The sequence below is a fragment of the Rhamphochromis longiceps genome, linkage group LG16, assembly GCF_057381845.1.
Source record: "Rhamphochromis longiceps isolate RC_006_pf linkage group LG16, R_longiceps_female_GT1.1, whole genome shotgun sequence".
NCBI lineage: Eukaryota > Metazoa > Chordata > Actinopteri > Cichliformes > Cichlidae > Rhamphochromis > Rhamphochromis longiceps.
The window spans coordinates 38,441,842-38,460,153 of record NC_140572.1 but is presented as its reverse complement, the minus strand read 5'-3'; the positions used below and the strand labels follow the sequence as shown (position 1 = coordinate 38,460,153).

Here is an 18,312-nt window from a genome sequence, read left to right as displayed (position 1 = left end):
TTTATCCTGTCTTCCTTCTCTCTCCCCAACCAATCGCAGCAGATGGCCCCGCCCCTCCCTGAGCCTGGTTCTGCTGGAGGTTTCTTCCTGTTAAAAGGGAGTTTTTCCTTCCCACTGTCGCCAAAGTGCTGGGTATTTCTCTGTATGTGTTATTGTAGGGTCTACAGTAAAGCACTGTGAGGCGACTGTTGTTGTGATTTTACGCTGTATAAATGAAATTGAATTGGCAAACTGTTGTCCTGGATGCCTACAGCACATCTGGGTTATTATTTATTAGCCATATTTACAGGACTCCAGGGTAAATAAATGGACTGAATGGGAGTTTAACTGGAATCCTGTTCTTTGGTGTGGTATGGTTTCTCTGGGTTCCTTCATATTAGTTCACAATTATATTTACTACTCACACCAGCCTGTCAGTCGGAGAAATGCTGCCCTAGTATAGCCCATTACCTTATGGATTGTTTGCGGGCCTGCACTGGGGGCTGTTAAAGGAGAGGCCTGGCAGCAGGGCCGAATGAGGTCTGATTCAAATCAATGTGTGATGGTGCACAACCTTGAGCTCCATTAGCCCGCCTGAGCTTTAACTTCATATTGTGGTCTGGAATACATTCACTAGGCGGTCTATCTCTGGCACTCTCTCTGTCATGGCTTCCTACTAGCAATCAACTTCTTTACAAATCAGGGGTCAGTGTTAGTTCAGTGTGTGATTGCACGCTTTAAAGTTCGGCTCCGTGCAGCCCCGGCCTCACTAATGCATTCGCTGCTTCACCCAAAATTAGATTTAGGCAGGAGTTTCATTTTCCACGTCTTGGTGGATTTCTGAAAGCTGGAGCAGGAATTACAGAATGATGCCGGACAGCCTTTGCACAAACTCGAATGATGACACTTCCTTTAGAAATCGCTTTGAACCTAATTTAACTGGTTTTAAAGCCAGATGGTTGGAGCTCATTTTGATGTGCAGAGTACTTGAATCTGACAACAGCATTGCCTCTACAAATAAATGTAACCTCAGCAAGCGTTCAGAGTTCAGACCCAGTGCCCAATGGTAGTGCTGCGTGTCAGCATCCGTGAATGTCACATTCCTCCCTGCGTTCACGTCGGGTGCACTTTGTGCATATAAATTCTTGATTTGGGATATTACCGAGACCTGGGACTTTTCGAGTGTTCCCACCCTCCAGGCAGGAATAAGAGCAAATTAGACGCTGGGGAGAGGCTGTTTCTGAAGCATTCCTCCAAAATGACCTAGAGCTATGTTTACCCTTTACTCAATGTGAAATGTAAGACTTAAAGATGTTGATCTTTGCTTGATACTCGAAAAGCTGGGAGATTAAGACCTTGATGCTTTCAATGTTATCAGAACTAAGAGAGTCTTGTTGTATCTGTAGAGATCTTGGGGACTCTCGGGGTCACGTGAGCAGCGAGGTCGTCTGTTTGAAATGAGCTTAAGACAAAATTTGTGTTATCCCAGTTTCTTTCCAGTGACACCCCCACAATACATCAGCCTTTACTTAATCCTGCCGGAGCTCATAATGGAGGTCTTAGATGATCCGATATTGCAAATCCACTCTATCTTTTCCTGCGCACACACACACAGACACACACACACACACACACACACACACACACTGCTTTGGACCAAATTCCTGAATCAAGCCAAAGTACGGGCCGGAACAGCTGATTTGCCGTCTCGTGTCCTGTTGGAGGAGAAAGTTGGACGCAGCTCTTGCCGCGCTGTGAACGACTGTTTGCCAAATGGAAGCTGTAAAAAGTTGTTGTCGCAGGCGTCTCCTTAGCGCTCTGTCTTTGTGGGAATATCGTGTCAGAATTATAGACCATTTTGCCACAAGAGATAAAAAGCTGTCACTGCGATATGGCCCTCGTACATCCACACCCTGATCTCAGACCATCACAGGGGATTTCCTGCATTAAGAGAACAAATAATGTATTGTTGTGGAACTGAGTGGGGGCGAAACTGTAGTTTCACTTTTCCTTTGTGTTGTTGTCCCAGAATGTAAGACGTAGGTTTTTTTTTAACCTTTGTATCATTAATTATCCACCCAGGTCGGTTTCACGTAGACTGCTTTCATTATTCGGGGACCTCTCGAGGTTTTATTAAAGCAGGCAGATTCCTAAAAATGCATTTTATATGTAAAGGTTTCAATATGTGTATAAATATACAACAAATCAGAGTCGCTGTGACATCATTTTAATAATTAAGTTTTGTCAGAGCCAAATCCCGAGGACAGGCCAGCCAACTAAAGCTGCAGCTCACTGCACGTCTGTGCATGTCCAAGATGTCCCGATCCAAGCCAGTGATCCCACGTGCTGGTGATTAGTGTAGACGCCTTGCAGCCTGGCACATAAGCGTGCAGCGTGTGTGAACGACCTCTAACTGCCCTCACCCACAAAATGTCACAGAATATACGTGAACAGCAGTTAGCTGTGTGCAAATGTAACGTGGAGGCTTTCGGGTTTGTGCTTTTGCAGCTACGCTTTGGCAGACGAGGCCTACCGCTCGCTGAGGGACCAGGACAAGGACCAGTGCATTCTCATCACAGGGGAGAGCGGAGCTGGGAAAACTGGTAAATGCTCAGTTTTTTTTGTTGTGTCATAACTTCAGAGCAGGTAACGGGATCACCTCACCACACTGAACGAACACCTTCAATCAGGCTCTAACAGAGTGTCTAACACTTCATGTGCTCAGCGGTTCTATGTTTTAAATGTAGTCATAACTTGTAAAGAAGCCGATAAGGGCTGTGGGATGTAATCCTCCATAAAAGGGAGCTGATGTCAGTTTTGTTTTGAGAACATCGTGTTGGGACATGAAACTAGATAATGACTCTGCTCACATAAAGTCATGGCGGTAGACATATTACAGCAGCAAACACACGGCTGTGGTTTCCTCATATTTGTGAAATTATGTATATTCAGAGCCAGTCAGTCACATTCACACTGTTATGAACACTTAAAGGCTGGACTTTCCATCAGACTGAAGCCTTTTTCCATATTGTGTGGTTTTTATGATGGTGTATCCATGTTCTGGAGCAGTTTCACATACTGTACAGAAACACAAGAGGATGGTATTTCCTGTGCTGTGTCACAGGTAACAGCAGTATGCATCTGACTGCGTGTTGGCTCTGGGAGTGCTGCTGCAGCTCAGTGCAGCTGCAGACATTCATTCATACTTTGAGTTCAAACTCTGACCTGTTCGCACGGCCAACGTTGTCCCGAAGAACGTTCTGGCTCGGTGAGACGTGGCAGCAGCCCGAGTAAGCTGTACAAAATCCCTACATCCATTTATAAGGCTGTGCAAAACAACCTTAATGACCTCAGACTGTTATGTTTTCATTTTTCTAAAGCTGTACTTTATTTGTCGTATTTTTTGAGAGCTTTTCAGACCTCTCCATCATCCTACATCACCCCCTAAAAATCTGAATACACTGAACACCACATGTTTAAGCAACAAGTTGCATTATTAATAAAGCTAAGAAGTTCCAGCATATCAATACATTTCCTTTGTGTAACCTGCTTTCAAACTCTTGCTATGCTGATCTCTGACAGGAGCTCCGATTTCCCAGCAGAACTTTGCCTGCAGCCTTTGTCAGCACTGTGTAGGAATATATATTATCCATAACCAGGATTATTTCTCGGTGATGCATCAGTGGCGTCCACCACGGGGGGCACAGTGCAGTCAGACCGGCCGTGTTCTGTTCTGTAGGATGCACCAGGCTTTATTCCAACTCCAAACCTCTCCTGGTTGTTGGAGGGAAAAGAAAAAACGACTCCGAGGAGCCGTTTCTGCAGCCAAGTCGGAGATAAATTTGGATTTCGGTAATCTCATCAGCCCCGAAGCTCTGCAGTGAAACGAGGCCATCAAAACCAACCCTATCGATATGGGTCATTGACATTAAAGTGTGATAGGGGTTTCTTTTTTCAGGCTCTCTCTGACTGTGGCTTCTACAAAGGGGATGTGACCAAAATTATTATCAGATTCCATCTCAGTGTGCAGGAGACATAACAGTTTTTATTGTCTGCAGACGGAGTACGTTTACTTTCCTAACCTGAGAGATAACAACGTGAGGATTAAAGTCCTCAGCTTGTAACTCAGAAAAGTTTTTTCCTACGTTTAGATAAAAGTACGTGTCCCGAGCTGTTTGCCAGACTAATCAGGAATCTGTACCGACGACTGCTCTGAAGGTCTTTCCTGTCCTTGCCTGGCACGCCGCACGCATCGCCGGTTCTGGGTCACCGTCCGCTCTCTGGTCAGGAGAGACGATCCTGATGCCAGCCGTCGTCCGACGAGGCTTGTCGCTTGTTCAGACAGGACATGTAGCTTTTTGAGCCAAGCAGAGAATTATTTTTGGGGAAACGTGTCTTAGTTGCAGCACGCTGTGCTGGAGCATTTTTAAATCACTTTCAGCTCCACAGAAAGTTTTATTCCCGTGCTTTCCCCTGGCTTTCAGTGTAATCATAGTATGAATGATGATAATGTGATGCAATTCTGGTCACCGTGTAATTTAACAAAGCAAGTCTTTATAACGGGACCTCCTCCTCTGCTCTGCACCCTAACGAACGGTCCACACCCTGCTCTGATGGCTGTCGGGGGGGATGATGTAAGGGGGATTTTTATAGGGGATGGTGAAACAGGTCGACATCTCTGCACTTGTCCCTCAGTCATGTGAATCACATTATATTTATCTGTGTGTGTGTTTCAGAGGCCAGTAAGCTGGTAATGTCGTATGTGGCAGCGGTGTGTGGGAAGGGCCACGAGGTGAATAAGGTCAAGGAACAGCTGCTGCAGTCCAATCCCGTGCTGGAGGGTGAGTGAAGATGCCCAAGCTGCGTCCCAATTCAGGAGCTGGGTTGTCTGAAGTTCACGTTTGGAGGGTGGATGTGTGTTGAGGGGTTGCCAGAGCTGCTCTAATTCAAGAGATCTTCAAAGTGCAGCTGAGAAAAGCAGCTTTCTTTACTCGGCGTTTAGGAAACGAGAAGACTGTGCAGGATATTTGCAGCCCGACTGTAAATGCACTGCAAACCGCTGCATGAGAGCGTTTAATGATGGTCTTTGATATTTTGGCTTGATTTCCAAATGCACAATACACCAAAACAAAAATGCAAAGCTCCTGGCAGTTAGTCACACAACCTACAAAACATTTCTTTTAGCTAGCTTAGCTAATCTGTAAACACAGATGATTATATAACCATGGAAATGTAATCACAGGCAAGTTAACTCATCCGCAAAATAACTTTAGGGATCTTATAAATACTGTATAATACACTTTTTTATTTTCTTAGCTAAACGGGACGCTACACACACACACACACTCATTCCCACAGCTCAGTTCTGGCACACAAACAGCTGTATTTTAATTGGGGGCAGTGGACAGGAAATGCCCATGAATGATGAAGCTGTATGCCCGGGTTGCTGCAGAAAACCCCGCACATCTGCAAGAGTTTAGCTCACGTCAGTCTAATTGCCCTAACACTGAGAAGGGGGAAAGGGAACAGAGTCACGCTTAACACGACGGATCCGTCACGCTCGCGCTCTGCGACACGATACGCGTTGGTTTCGTTCTTTGTCGCCCTCGGTTTCTTTTCATTTACGTCTCTTTATCTTCCTCCAGCCCTCTCCTTCCCCGTCCTCCTCTCCCTCTGGCTGCCATTGTGCCAGACTAGCAGCCCACACATTCACAGCAACCGCCGACTTAAATGCACATTAATCAGCTGTTATCAGCAATTAAGCAGTTATGCTAATAGCGCTGTGATGCGTGACACGTTAATGGCATCTTTATGTAGAAATGTGGTGTGAAGCCAATGGAAAGGTCGTAGCAGGGAGATGTTCTGAAAGGCCTGATTGTGCACGAAACACAAAGTTGTTTGTGTCAAAAATGAATATTTAACGAACCCTTTAGTTACGTTTATTTACAAGCAGGAGCCCGCATTGAAGCACTTTTTGAACGTGGCGTGACATCAAGGTTCAGCCCGCCCTAAGCCTGCAAAGCCCTGGTGCTTTGCTTAATCCACCCAGAATTATGGGGCCTCATCAGTACAAATGGCTTTGACATCCAGGCCATGTATGATTGACAGCTAGCTGGACTCGGGCACGAGGTTAGGGATCATTATGAAGGTTTTGAATATTCTTAATGGCCTCTCTGCAATGCATCGGCGGTAACTTTACTCTGAGGTTATTTGCACAAGCTTTGCATTATTTGTAAAGCTTTCTGAATCCATTAGTTTAATTATTTGTGTCTGATTTTTCTTTTTTTCCTCTCTTCAGCTTTTGGAAATGCCAAAACTGTAAGAAATGACAACTCTTCCAGATTTGTAAGTATGCAGGACGAGCTTCTGTGGTTTGGAAAAATGATCTCGTGACACACATTCTTTTTCAGAAAGCTTTTGTTTCTTGAATACTTGGTGTGCATGTCCTGTGTGCTTATACTGTTTGTGTTTATGGCAACATTACTCCAGAACGTGTTTTCATGCATGTGAGGTAGTTTGACTATCATGCATGTGAATATGTTTTTTCAAATACAGGTGATATTTCTTGGTGTCCTCCCTGTGTTCCCATGTAATCTGAGACCCTGGATCTTCCCAGTAGACGGGTCCACACGCCCCCTCAGTCTGAGCAGGCTTTGCACATTTGATATAGTACATGTGCACATGCCTCAGGAAATGCTCTTTACATAAAGCGAGCAGGACGAGGCCTTTCACCTACACTGCGCCGCCCGTTCCTCTGCGTCTCGTATCTCTCTGAATCTGATTGTTGGAAAAGCAGGAGAAATTTAATGCCTATCTCTAACATAGGTCTGGCGTCATAAGGGTGATTAAGTAGCTGCTTTGGACACACACACACACACACACACACACACACTGCAATTTCAATGTTACAATGTAACAATGTAACTGCAGTTGTAACATTGCCTTTGTTTTCCTCAAACTGCCCAGTTCAGTATTTTGGGGACGTCTGATCTCCTGTGATTTCCATCGCTGTTCATTTCTAAATGTTTCTAACATGAATGTTTAGTTAGCTGCAGTTTCTTCAAAGAGAAAAAGTCACTTCATCTTAGCAGCTGGCAGTCCATCCCAAAAAAGTCTATTTCAGTAACACCCCAGCCCCCCAGGACTGAACTTTGTTCTCCTTCTTGTGCCTGACGCTCGATTATTGTAAAAGAAAACGATTCTCCCAGCGTGTGCCAGCTCGCAGGCGAACTGCCAACCTACCTGTCGTGTCCCAGTTTTTGTGTCACCGTGCACACGGTTTTTAAATCATCCGCCTACTTTTAGATGGCAGCACATGCCGGTGCACGGACATGCAGTTGTAGCGGTGAGCGTTATAACGGATTATGACCCTGATCTGTTTATATTTAGCTAACCTTCGCAGCAACCTCAGGCCCGCTCACCAGATATCAGCTCATCAGAGCGCCATCGGTTGATCAGAAAACTATAAGTCAAGCTGGCTCTTCATTTTGCTGAGTGCAGCAGGCTTATTGAGTTTGGCTAAAACCCATTTACCAGCAGAGCTTGGCCTGTTCAGAGGAGCTGTCTGCTATTAATACATCAGAGGAGGGAAAAAGCCCAAACACAGGACTCTCTGTCTCAACTTCCAGGTTTCAGAGAGAGTCAGAAAAAAGGCCTGAATGTCATTTTTTTAAAAAGAGGTCATGCCTCCCTGTTATCTTTAGGTGCTCGGAGTCCTTACACTTCTCCGACCGACTGAATCTATACGACGTTTTTAAAAATAGACAATGGCAATAAAATCTAACTGCTGCTCTTTGACCCTCAGGGAAAGTACATGGACATTGAGTTTGACTTCAAAGGAGATCCCCTGGGCGGAGTCATCAGTAACTGTGAGTAATAAAATGGAAAGAAAGCTTCTTTTTTTTCCCTGATTGATATTTTAAATATTTGTAAATCACATTCCTCCGAAAACGCCGTCATTCCAGCCTCGTCTTTCCCCCCTCGGCTCCTTGGCAGTGTTTTGGTTTGATCTCGCCTCTGTTCACATTGTTTTGTCTGAGCTGGTTTCCCCGGCAGAGGTCACAGAAACAAAGACGGAAGCTGACAGCCGAGGCACAAATGAACCTCTGTCTGCTCGCCTGAGTCAGTCAGACACAAAGATGGTCTGTGAGAAGCAGCTGCTGACATGTGACTTGGTCAGACCGAGCTGGCTAGCTACACGGCTGCTCTTCCAGGCCTGGATGGATTCCTGTCTGCTCATTATGTTTTAGACAAACCTCCTCTGAGCCTTCGCCGCTTCCTACGGCCGAGAATAGCTGGTTATGATTTATGAGAAGTTCTCAGTAGCGTTGGTAATGATAGTGGGGAGACATTTTTGGCATGCCTTTAGTCACAACATAACACAATATTGTTCCCGCACGGATGCTTGAATGTGTGTTTGCTTATCTGAGGCTGAGGGAACATTAAATAAACGCTGTTCAGGAGGCTTTGCAGCAGAAAGTGGAATCCTTCCTTCTCTTCAAAGTAAAGCTGAGTACTGAGTGTGGCTGGACATGGCTGTGCTCAGGTCACTTCGCTGCCCTGCCCCTGTGTCTGTCTGTGATGGAGGAACTGGTTTTCAGTGGCTTGTCTTGTCCTCTCTGTATCTTTAATCACAGCTCTGTATTGCTGCTGACAGCCACTCAGTTGTGGATGTTGTATTATTGATGTGCAAGCTCTCACGGAGCCACTAACGTGATTCGTGGCCGGTGGGTGTCACAATCCGCTGCTAACCCCGACAGCCCCGGGGCTGCAGCGACCTCTAGTTTGGTGCTTGCAGTGGAGCCACGACCACAGATCTGTGAGTCGGTGTTTAAACAGCCTTAAGTGCTGAAAATTGCCAAAAGCCGTTTTTATTTCCTTCTGATTTTTGGTCCCGGTCACTGTGGTCAGTTTGTTCCCCGGACTCTTCACTTGAGTACAACACCAACTCTTCAAGTTTCCTAAAATAAGCTGTTTTTTAAAAATAGACAAATTGAATGCTTATTCAGCCGGTGATGTTGCTGAGCAGCACAGTCGGGCTTTAATTAAATCGTACTCCTCCTGATGTGGTGAGAGGATGATGGTCCCTCTTTAATCAGGTGCACTCGGTTCCAGCCCCGGAGAAAGGGCTGACGTCTGATATCGTTCGTGGGGTTTCTTCCTGTGGTGTTTGCACACAGAGATAATTACCAATATTGGTTTGGTCACCTTGGAGACTGAAAAAACCATCGCTGGACGAGGATCCCAGTCGAGCTCTATAAATACAGACCGGGCAGCTTTAATTCCTGAGGCTCGGCTCGATATTTACTGCTGGGGGCACCTGAGAGTGGCAGCAGAAGGATTTCCTGTGCAGGCTTCTGGTTCGTCTTTGTGTGTCATTGTTTCCTTTTGTTTTTTCTTTCTTTCTTTTTTTAGATCTGCTCGAGAAGTCACGTGTGGTGAAGCAGCCGAGAGGCGAGAGGAACTTCCACGTCTTTTATCAGCTTCTGTCTGGAGCCTCAGACGACACGCTCAGTGAGTAAAACTGCTGGAAAAGCTGGTCGAATGGTGACCTGGACAGGAACGTAGAGCTGCCGGGATCAATGCCACTTTGAGAATCAGGAGAAAGACCTCAGAATGTGCACGTCTCTGGATGCTCGCAGTATGAATTAAAAAAATAGGCCTGATGTTCTGCTTACTGTTACGTTTACCGTGTGTATACTAAATGTGCCAATCCCCCCATGCAGCTGCATGAACACATGGCTAACGCATTAATAAGTCGCCCTTCCTGCCTAATAAACACCACGAGAACAAAGAGAGTGAAACCCACTCGCTCTGTTTGCGTTTCTGCTGCGAGGGGCCATTGTTTAATGGAACAATATAATGGTCATTGACCCCAGAGCGCACACATCACTGAGGCTCTAGCTGTTGTTAATACTGCTATGAATGAAATCTGACACATGCAACCAGAAGAGGATTTCTCTACTAAATGACAGGGAGGCCTTTAAAGAGGGCAATCTGATCTTCCAGCATGATGTTCACAGCAGCAGCTCAGTGTTTGAATACACCGTGTCAGAACTGAAGGAGGGCAATACCCCAGGGCTTAGACACATTTTTCTAAAATTTCTAAGGCAACACCATCAGTTGTGTTTCTTTAAACGGGAATTGAATTCAGCATCTTCTATCGGCTCACAGAGCTGTGCTGGATTTTATGGGGCAGCTGGCAGGAGTGTAGTTACGCTGCATGAGTCTAAATGACAACCACATGGTTTGTGTGTCACAGGGAAGCTAAAGCTGGACCGGGACTTTAGCAAGTACAACTACCTGAGCCTGGACTCTGCTGCGGTCAGCGGACTGGACGATGCGGCTAACTTCAGGACAGTCAGAGTGAGTAGAGCGCATACGTGTGTCCGTATGACTGGTGGAGCCCGACGCTGCGCCTCACCCTCGTGACGTTTGGCACAGACTTTCCTCTCTGCGGGATTTCTGTTAACTCGGTGTGGCGCGGCAGAGCGAGGAGGCGGTCTGATTGCCCTGTTATCTCCACGGCAGAACAAACGAACAAACGTGCTTTGGCGTCAGTATTGCTGGCTGTGTAAACACTTCACGCCAGCGGCCCTCCCACCTGTTGCAAAACCAGGTGAACTTTGATCTTGACGGTGGATTAAAGACTGGTTTGTATTGATTAAACACAGGAAAAACTCCAAAAACAGAGAAAGCCACGGGAGAAAAGAGTTTCCTCTTATTGAAGCTCTGCACAAATATGTGCTATTTTGTCTTTGTGCGTCTTCTCAGCCTTATTGATGGTAACACAGAGGATGTTGTGTCTGGGAGAAGCGCTCTGCTATCTCCTGTGCTGTGTCATTAGGCCTGTTTCAGCATGCTTTGCTCAGCTACTGTATAAGCCCCTACAGCCTGCTCTGTCACTCTCTACTGTACTCATTCCCCCTCCTCACATCCTGCTTCTCATCGACTCCCACAGAGTTTTTAACGCTGTTCCTGCTGCAGCTGCGTTTCTCCACAGGAAGCACGAGACGACATTCCCTCCACACAATGACGCCGCCACACGGAGCTTTCTTTTCTTAAATGTTTATTTGTTGATGTTTGATTAAATGTTTGCGATTCATGAATTCTCCATCATCGGTCGTCACCGTTCACCGCTCTGTGTCTGTGATCCAGGAAGAGGAAGTTTGACTGTAATATGATGGACCGGGATTCCGTTAAAGAGATTTAAATATTCAAATTCATGATTTCAGGTGTTATGATAGCTTGTGCTGATATGTTTGATAGGATTTTGCTTTATATATATATATACAGTGTGTACAAGTTTGAGTGGATTCCACAAACCAGTGAGAAGACTAGATGTGTCTTTTTAATAAACTCATTGTGAGACACTGATCACAGAGCAGTGATATACACAACATTATCAGCACCTATTGTGTTGGTCCTCCTGACTCATCGAGGTATGGACTCCGCCCCTGAAGGTGTGTTGTATCTGGACCCAGATGTAGGTCCTGTAAGTCCTGTATGCTGTGAGGTGGGGCCTCCACGTGTGGGTCCAGCACATGGCTCGACTGGATTGAGATCTGGGGAATTTGGAGGTCAAGTCAACTCCTCAAACTGGCTGTTGTGCTCAAACCATTCCTGAACCATTTCTGACTTGTGGCACATTATCCTGCTGAAGAGGCCACAGCCATCAGGGAGCACTGTTCCCACGAAAGGGTGTAGATGATGTGCAACAATGCTTAGGTAGATGGTACGTGTCAAAGTAACATCCACATGGACGCAGGACACAAGGTTTCCCAGCAGAACATTGCTCAAAGTGTTACACTGCCCCTGCTGGCTGGCCTTCTTCCCATAATGCATCCTGATGTACCAGATGTTCATCACTTACCTGGGGAACAACCACCCAGCCATCCACGTGCTTCATCAGACCAGCCCACCTTCTTCCATCGCTCTGTGGTCCAGATCTGATGGCCACATGTCCAGTGTTGGTGCTTTCAGCAGCAGACAGCATGGAGACCCTGTCAGGTCTGCAGCTCCACACACAGCAACCTGTGATGCTCTGTGTTTTCTCACCTTTCTATCAGAACCAGCATGAACGTTTTCTGCAATTTGAGCTCATCTGTTGGACTGAAGAGCTGCTGTGGGAGTAAAGGCTGACCATAAGGGAGTCTTGGCCACCCATGAGCCCATCACTGGTTCAGCTACCTTGGATCACTGACCCCTGCAGATCAGGAACACCCCACAGGAGCTGACCCAGTTCTATCAAACGCTCCCAAATCCTTACGCTTGAAAACGATTCCTGCTTCTAACATCAACTTTAAGGACAAAATGTTCCCCCTCTCTGACACCTCCCGCCTGCTAACAGAGGCCATGATGAAGATATAATCAGTGCGATTCACTTTACCTGTCAGCTGTCAGGATGTTCTGTGTGATGTTTGTAGGTGTTCCCCTCTGCACCAAGTTGCAGGAACGTCGGTGCCTTAGTGACGTTGTTTCTGTCTTTTCCCTCTTCTCGCCCTCTTCCAGAACGCCATGCAGATCGTGGGCTTCATGGAGGACGAGGTGCAGTCGGTGCTGGAGCTGGTGGCAGCTGTGCTGAAGCTTGGCAACATAGAGTTCAAGCCAGAGTCGCGCTGCAACGGCACCGACGAGAGCCGCGTCAAAGACAAAAATGGTGGGCTTGGTGCTGCTGCGCCTTCATCGGACATATTTTACACTGTTTTGTTTTTTTATTCACAGGAGTTATTGTGAATATTTTCTCCTTTCATTTAACCCTTTTGACCCACTGCTCACTGGGCCTGGTCCCCTGTTGGCAGCTTGTTGTCCTCAAACAATATTTGTGTTATGATTTGCGTGACAAGAGTTTCACCCTCACAGCTGCTGTTTTTAGGGAAATCATTCATTTGTATTTTTCCCTCAGTGAGTCTTGGACAACCGTGCTTTCCTCTTTTTTTCCCACATTTGAATCAAACACTGCATTGTTAATAATCAGCTGCAACGTGTTATTCAGATGAGTCCTCTGTTTTTGCTTTTCCCTCGACTCTGCCGGTGGGAACACCTCATTGTCGGGAATAAAACCCAAACGCTGAGGAGGTTACGAGGGTTGATTCTTCCTCCTTACAGCTTCCTTATGACGTTACCCTCTGATTCGAATCAAATGTAGAATAAGAACCATCACAAGATGAGACCTGATGTCTGCAAAAGCATTTTCTGCGTGTCTTAATCCGTTTTCTGTGGCTACTTTGCAGATTTGAAGGAGATGTGTGAGCTGCTGGGGATCGAGCAGTCGGTGCTGGAGAGGGCGTTCAGCTACCGCACAGTGGAGGCTAAAATGGAGAAAGTCTCCACGACGCTGAATGTGGCCCAGGTCAGAGGCAGACTGGCATCTCTTTCACCTGCTTATTACACACACACACACACACACACACACACACACACACACACACACCAAAGGGCCATTTCTTCCTGTTGACTTGCTTTACTGGCTGCCGACTCTGTGCCACTTCTACATGACAACGTCTGCATTATACATGTGCAGTATTCCTCCTGGAAATTCAAATGTAGGTCATATTTTCGAGGTTAGTGGGTTCATTCAGACTCTTCATATAACATTAATGCTGCAAACATGGGCCCTGTGTGCCCAGAACAGACGAGGAAAGGGTTTATTAGCCTGACTTTATAATCCTCATATTTCTGCTCATGTATGGCCGCTGCTCTGTTTCCTTTGAATCAGTGTAGCCACGATAGCTTTTTTTAAGGAACAAGTTTAGTTAAATTCTGCAGATATGTAATAAAATGAATCGTTGCCGATTCTGCTGGTTCGCTTTATTGTCGCTTCATCATTAACAGTGTCTTCATTCACAGGCCTACTATGCCCGAGATGCCCTTGCCAAAAATCTCTACAGTCGCTTGTTTAGCTGGCTGGTTACCAGAATCAATGAAAGCATACAAGTAAGCGATGTCAGGCATCTTTTTAATTTATTTATTTAGACTGACAAAACTCCACTGCTGTACTTTATTCCTAATGGTACCAATATTGTGTCCCTCCAGGCACAAACTAAAGCTCGGCACAAGGTCATGGGCGTCCTGGACATCTACGGCTTTGAGATATTTGAGGTGAGACAAATAGCAGCTCAGACCAGCCTTTTTTTATCCTGACAGGCCACAAGGACACAGTCGGACCATCCAAACATTTTTATTACAAGGAAAAGAATTTTGCCCTCAGCTGTTTGCGTGCATGTTTTGGTACCTGTGTGGAGCCTGTCGGCAGAAACGTAGAGCTGATAAAACCACACTGAGATCAGATTAGTTCAGTTTTTGTTGTTGCTCCTGGAGTTGAAATTATTTTTGTGGAAAAGTGGTTTCAATTCTCAAAGTCTGCATTTCACAGCAGGAAAATAGTCTTTGCACACTCTGCACGTCGTATTCATGCTGTTGTTACACAATCAAAGGTGATTCTGATTCTCAGCATTAACATCACATATTACAGCGAGACGTAGAACAGACGGCTCCATTTATGCTAACTGTATACAAAGTAATGCACCAAACGCCACATAGACAGCAGTGCATGTAAACATGTGACAGAGTTTGAACAGAATGACGGCTTTAAAAGTTTCTTTGTTGTGATGCACGATGCCCCCCGATCATGTCTTGCTCCTATCCCTGCTCGTTCACCCCACTCACTCTCGAGTCCTTCCTCTCCTCTCGTTGTTGTTGTGTCTGGGTCACCAGAATGGAGTAAGTAACACCTGCACCTGTTTGCTGTGGCCGCGAGCATGCTGTGATCTAAACTCCTTAATTCACCTCCCCGTTAAGGACGATTCAGGGCTCCTCGTGTGCAGCAGAGCCACGCGGCTGACAGGAGGCTGGACAAGCCAAAGTCACAGTCTGCTTAAGTCAGTTCAGTCAGTACACTTAACAGCAATGCACTCTAATGCAACAGGCCTGCAGTGAAGCCTACATGTATAACAGTTATGTGAAGAATGTGAAGCTCTCGGCCTTATTGCTTGTTGCACTAACAGGTGTTTCTATTATTAATATTAATGAGTGTAGAATTAAATGCTTTCTTAGAACGATCAGGTGTTTCAATAAGACTGAAAGCTGATTGCTGAGTCTTTATTTGGCTCCAGTTTTTAAACAGGATAACAGAAAGTGATTAGTTTAAAAATGGATCGTTATTTTGGAGAGATGAAAATGTATTTACTTTATTTATATCATGCTGATATTTGACACAGACCGTACCAACTTTAGCTCGCAGCATATTAAAAGCATCATAAAACGATCGTGTGTTAAATTTTAGTTTAAACAAAATAACATGGTCAACATGTCAGTTACTGAGCTTCAGAGGAACATTGTTCATCTTGGCTAAATGTTTATTATTCAAACGTGGAACCATTGATGAAAGTCTGTGAACATGAAGGCATTTTTATTATGTCCTTGAATGAATATTAACCACTTGTCATAAAAACATTGACTGTAGATAAAATAGTTTTGGTTTCTTTTACATGTTTCAGCCACGCATCTGCTGCCACTTTGGAGCCGACGTGTGTGTGTGTGTGTGTGTGTGTGTGTGTGTGTGTGTGTGTGTGTGTGTGTGTGTGTGTGTGTGTGTGTGTGTGTGTCTGTGTGTGGACAACCTTTTCGTTTCTCAGTAAAAGGAAATTGTTTTAAAAACTGCTCCACTTGTACGTGTGGATCCTATTTCCTGGTCACTGAGAACCTCGGTTTGTCCTCTTCTCCGAGCTGTTGGACTAAACTGTCTTTGAACCTCTAACCGTAGCAATAAATGTTAACCTAACCCAGTGTGCCAAGAAGCATGACTCACCACTAAACACCGTCATGATTGACGACAATAATAAGTGAATGCTGTGGGGATTAAAAGTGGTCGAGGCTGTTATATAGTCAACGCTCCATCAATGTTTAATGAAATCTAATCCAAGACAGTTCACAGGAACGTGTTCTGATAAGAATTTGTCATTATCTGGTATTATTACAACCTTCCTGGTATCCATTGTTCAACGTCCAGATTGATTAGGTGTGTGCTCAGTCGGAGAATGAGTTAGCAAATCCTCAGAAGGAGCGAGCTGCTGTTCAAACTTATTATCACTGGTGTCATTTCAGAGGTACGGTAAGTGTCAGTGCGTGCAGCGACATCAAGTGATGCTGGGTTACAGTCATGCTTTACTCTTCGTTTTCTAAAAGCAGCTGTGCAACTGTTGAGGATATGAATTCACTTTCAGGATGCGCAGGTGCAACCGTACTTTTTAATAAAACACAACAGGAAATTATCTTGGAAAAGTGAATTGAACAGACAAATCCAGTGGAAATGGATATGAAGGATGAGTCTCAGTTAGCCAAGAGAAGAAGAAGCTGAAGCAGATTTGACAGATAAGCTTTTAATACAATGAAAGATGAGATGATCCTTCAGACGTAGATTCCTGAAGTGTAGTACTTACAAACAGCTGGATGTTGAATATCCAGATATGTCGATGGTCCACCTGTCCTACCTTCTTCTAACCTGTTATTAAGCCACTCAGCAGACCGTTAGTGGCAGGAATTCTCTGAAATGCAGATGAACCAACACATTAACAGAAGTCTGACTGTTTTTCTCCTCCTGGTGCTACACCCACAGGACAACAGCTTTGAGCAGTTCATCATCAACTACTGCAACGAGAAACTGCAGCAGATCTTCATCGAGCTGACCCTGCGTGAGGAGCAGGAAGAGTATGTCAGAGAGGTGAGCGTGTGAATGGTGAACTCTGGGATTCAATTCAATTTTATTTATATAGCGCCAAATCACAACAAAAGTCACCTCAAGGCGCTTCATAGATACAGAGAAAAACCCAACAATCATATGACCCCCTATGAGCAAGCACTTTGGCGACAGTGGGAAGGAAAAACTCCCTTTTAACAGGAAGAAACCTCCAGCAGCACCAGGCTCAGGGAGGGGCGGGGCCATCTGCTGCGACCGGTTGGGGTGAGAGAAGGAAGACAGGATAAAGACATGCTGTGGAAGAGAGACAGAGGTTAATAACAGATATGATTCAGTGCAGAGAGGTCTGTGAACACATAGTGAGTGAGAAAGGTGACTGGAAAGGAAAACCTCAGTGCATCATGGGAATCCCCGGCAGCCTACGTCTATTGCAGCATAACTAAGGGAGGATTCAGGGTCACCTGGTCCAGCCCTAACTATATGCTTTAGCAAAAAGGAAAGTTTGAAGCCTAATCTTAAATTAGAGATAGTGTCTGTCTCCTGAATCCAAACTGGAAGCTGGTTCCACTGAAAACTGAAGGCTCTGCCTCCCATTCTACTTTTAAATACTCTAGGAACAACAAGTAGGCCTGCAGAGCGAGCTGTGCTGTGCAGGCCTACAGCTGTGCAGAATCTGCATCATTCTACGTGTTGGCGCTCTGCACACCTTTGTTGCGCTGGCGGCTTGGCGCTCGGCGCTCATCTGTTTAAGCTCTACAAGCCTCGCCCTTTGACCAGACGCATTATTACTTCACGTGTGTCTCTGTCATGAAAACCCTCTTCATTTATTCCCTTCACGTCTTCCCTCTGTGGATTCTTGGGGACGGAAATGGTCTTCCGCTCCGGCGAGAGTAAACACTCCCCGCTGCGGGCCTTTAGGCTCTGTTTGTTTTCCGAGCTCTGTGTATGAGTGCAGCGGTAGTGACCCCCACGCCACTTCCCTACTAACACCACCACCAATGATATTCCACTCCTGGCCTCTCTCCAGTATACTGCATGGGAAAATACCGCAGTGCTGGAGCAAGAAGGGAGGATTACCAATCAGGAATGCGGCCGGCCACCCGTCAGTTTAAGCTATGCCTCCTGTGCATCCGCCCCTCCCCCCTCCAAAATATCTGTCCAGTTGCTTACCCCGACCTAGGTTACCAAGCCGTTAGTAGCTATGAAGTTGATGGCTGCTAAAAAATTTTTTCAAGGCCCAGTGAACCTTTCTGAGAGGGCAAGATTGAAAGTGTTCCTCCTTTGAGTCTCCAAAGGGACTCTGGCCTCGACGTGAGGCAGACGGAGCCTGTAGGACATAACATCAAAGCACCAAGGACAATTATGTCTTCAGAACTGATGGAAACGCATCGGTTTATCCTGATTAAATCATTTTCAATAAACGCACTCGAGTTCAAGATGAAAGAAACAAGATCTGTGACCAACCCAAGTCTCTTTGTTTTTTCCTTCCCGGAGCATTTGTTCTCATTACGCCCATGTAAATATTAAGTGCTGCAACATGTGTCTCTGTAATTGCAGCACATGAATACTTGGTAAAGGCGATAGATGAGGTGCACGCTGAAAATGCACGTGCTGTGCTGAGCTCTCCCACATGCAGC

General features: G+C 45.7%; 1 protein-coding gene across 5 annotated transcripts in view; it reads left to right on the top strand.

The window, feature by feature from the left end:
- The window catches only part of myo1b (myosin IB), a 55,948-nt gene that overhangs the window by 23,391 nt on the left and 14,245 nt on the right, over positions 1-18,312 (top strand). For all 5 annotated transcript variants that reach the window (XM_085384250.1, XM_085384249.1, XM_085384247.1 and 2 more), the window contains exons 4-14: positions 2,488-2,582; positions 4,716-4,820; positions 6,278-6,324; positions 7,784-7,847; positions 9,394-9,492; positions 10,241-10,344; positions 12,490-12,637; positions 13,212-13,330; positions 13,828-13,914; positions 14,014-14,079; positions 16,595-16,699. In XM_085384250.1, coding sequence (XP_085240376.1) covers positions 2,488-2,582; positions 4,716-4,820; positions 6,278-6,324; positions 7,784-7,847; positions 9,394-9,492; positions 10,241-10,344; positions 12,490-12,637; positions 13,212-13,330; positions 13,828-13,914; positions 14,014-14,079; positions 16,595-16,699 — 1,039 coding nt within the window. The remainder of the gene's footprint in view (positions 1-2,487; positions 2,583-4,715; positions 4,821-6,277; positions 6,325-7,783; positions 7,848-9,393; positions 9,493-10,240; positions 10,345-12,489; positions 12,638-13,211; positions 13,331-13,827; positions 13,915-14,013; positions 14,080-16,594; positions 16,700-18,312) is intronic.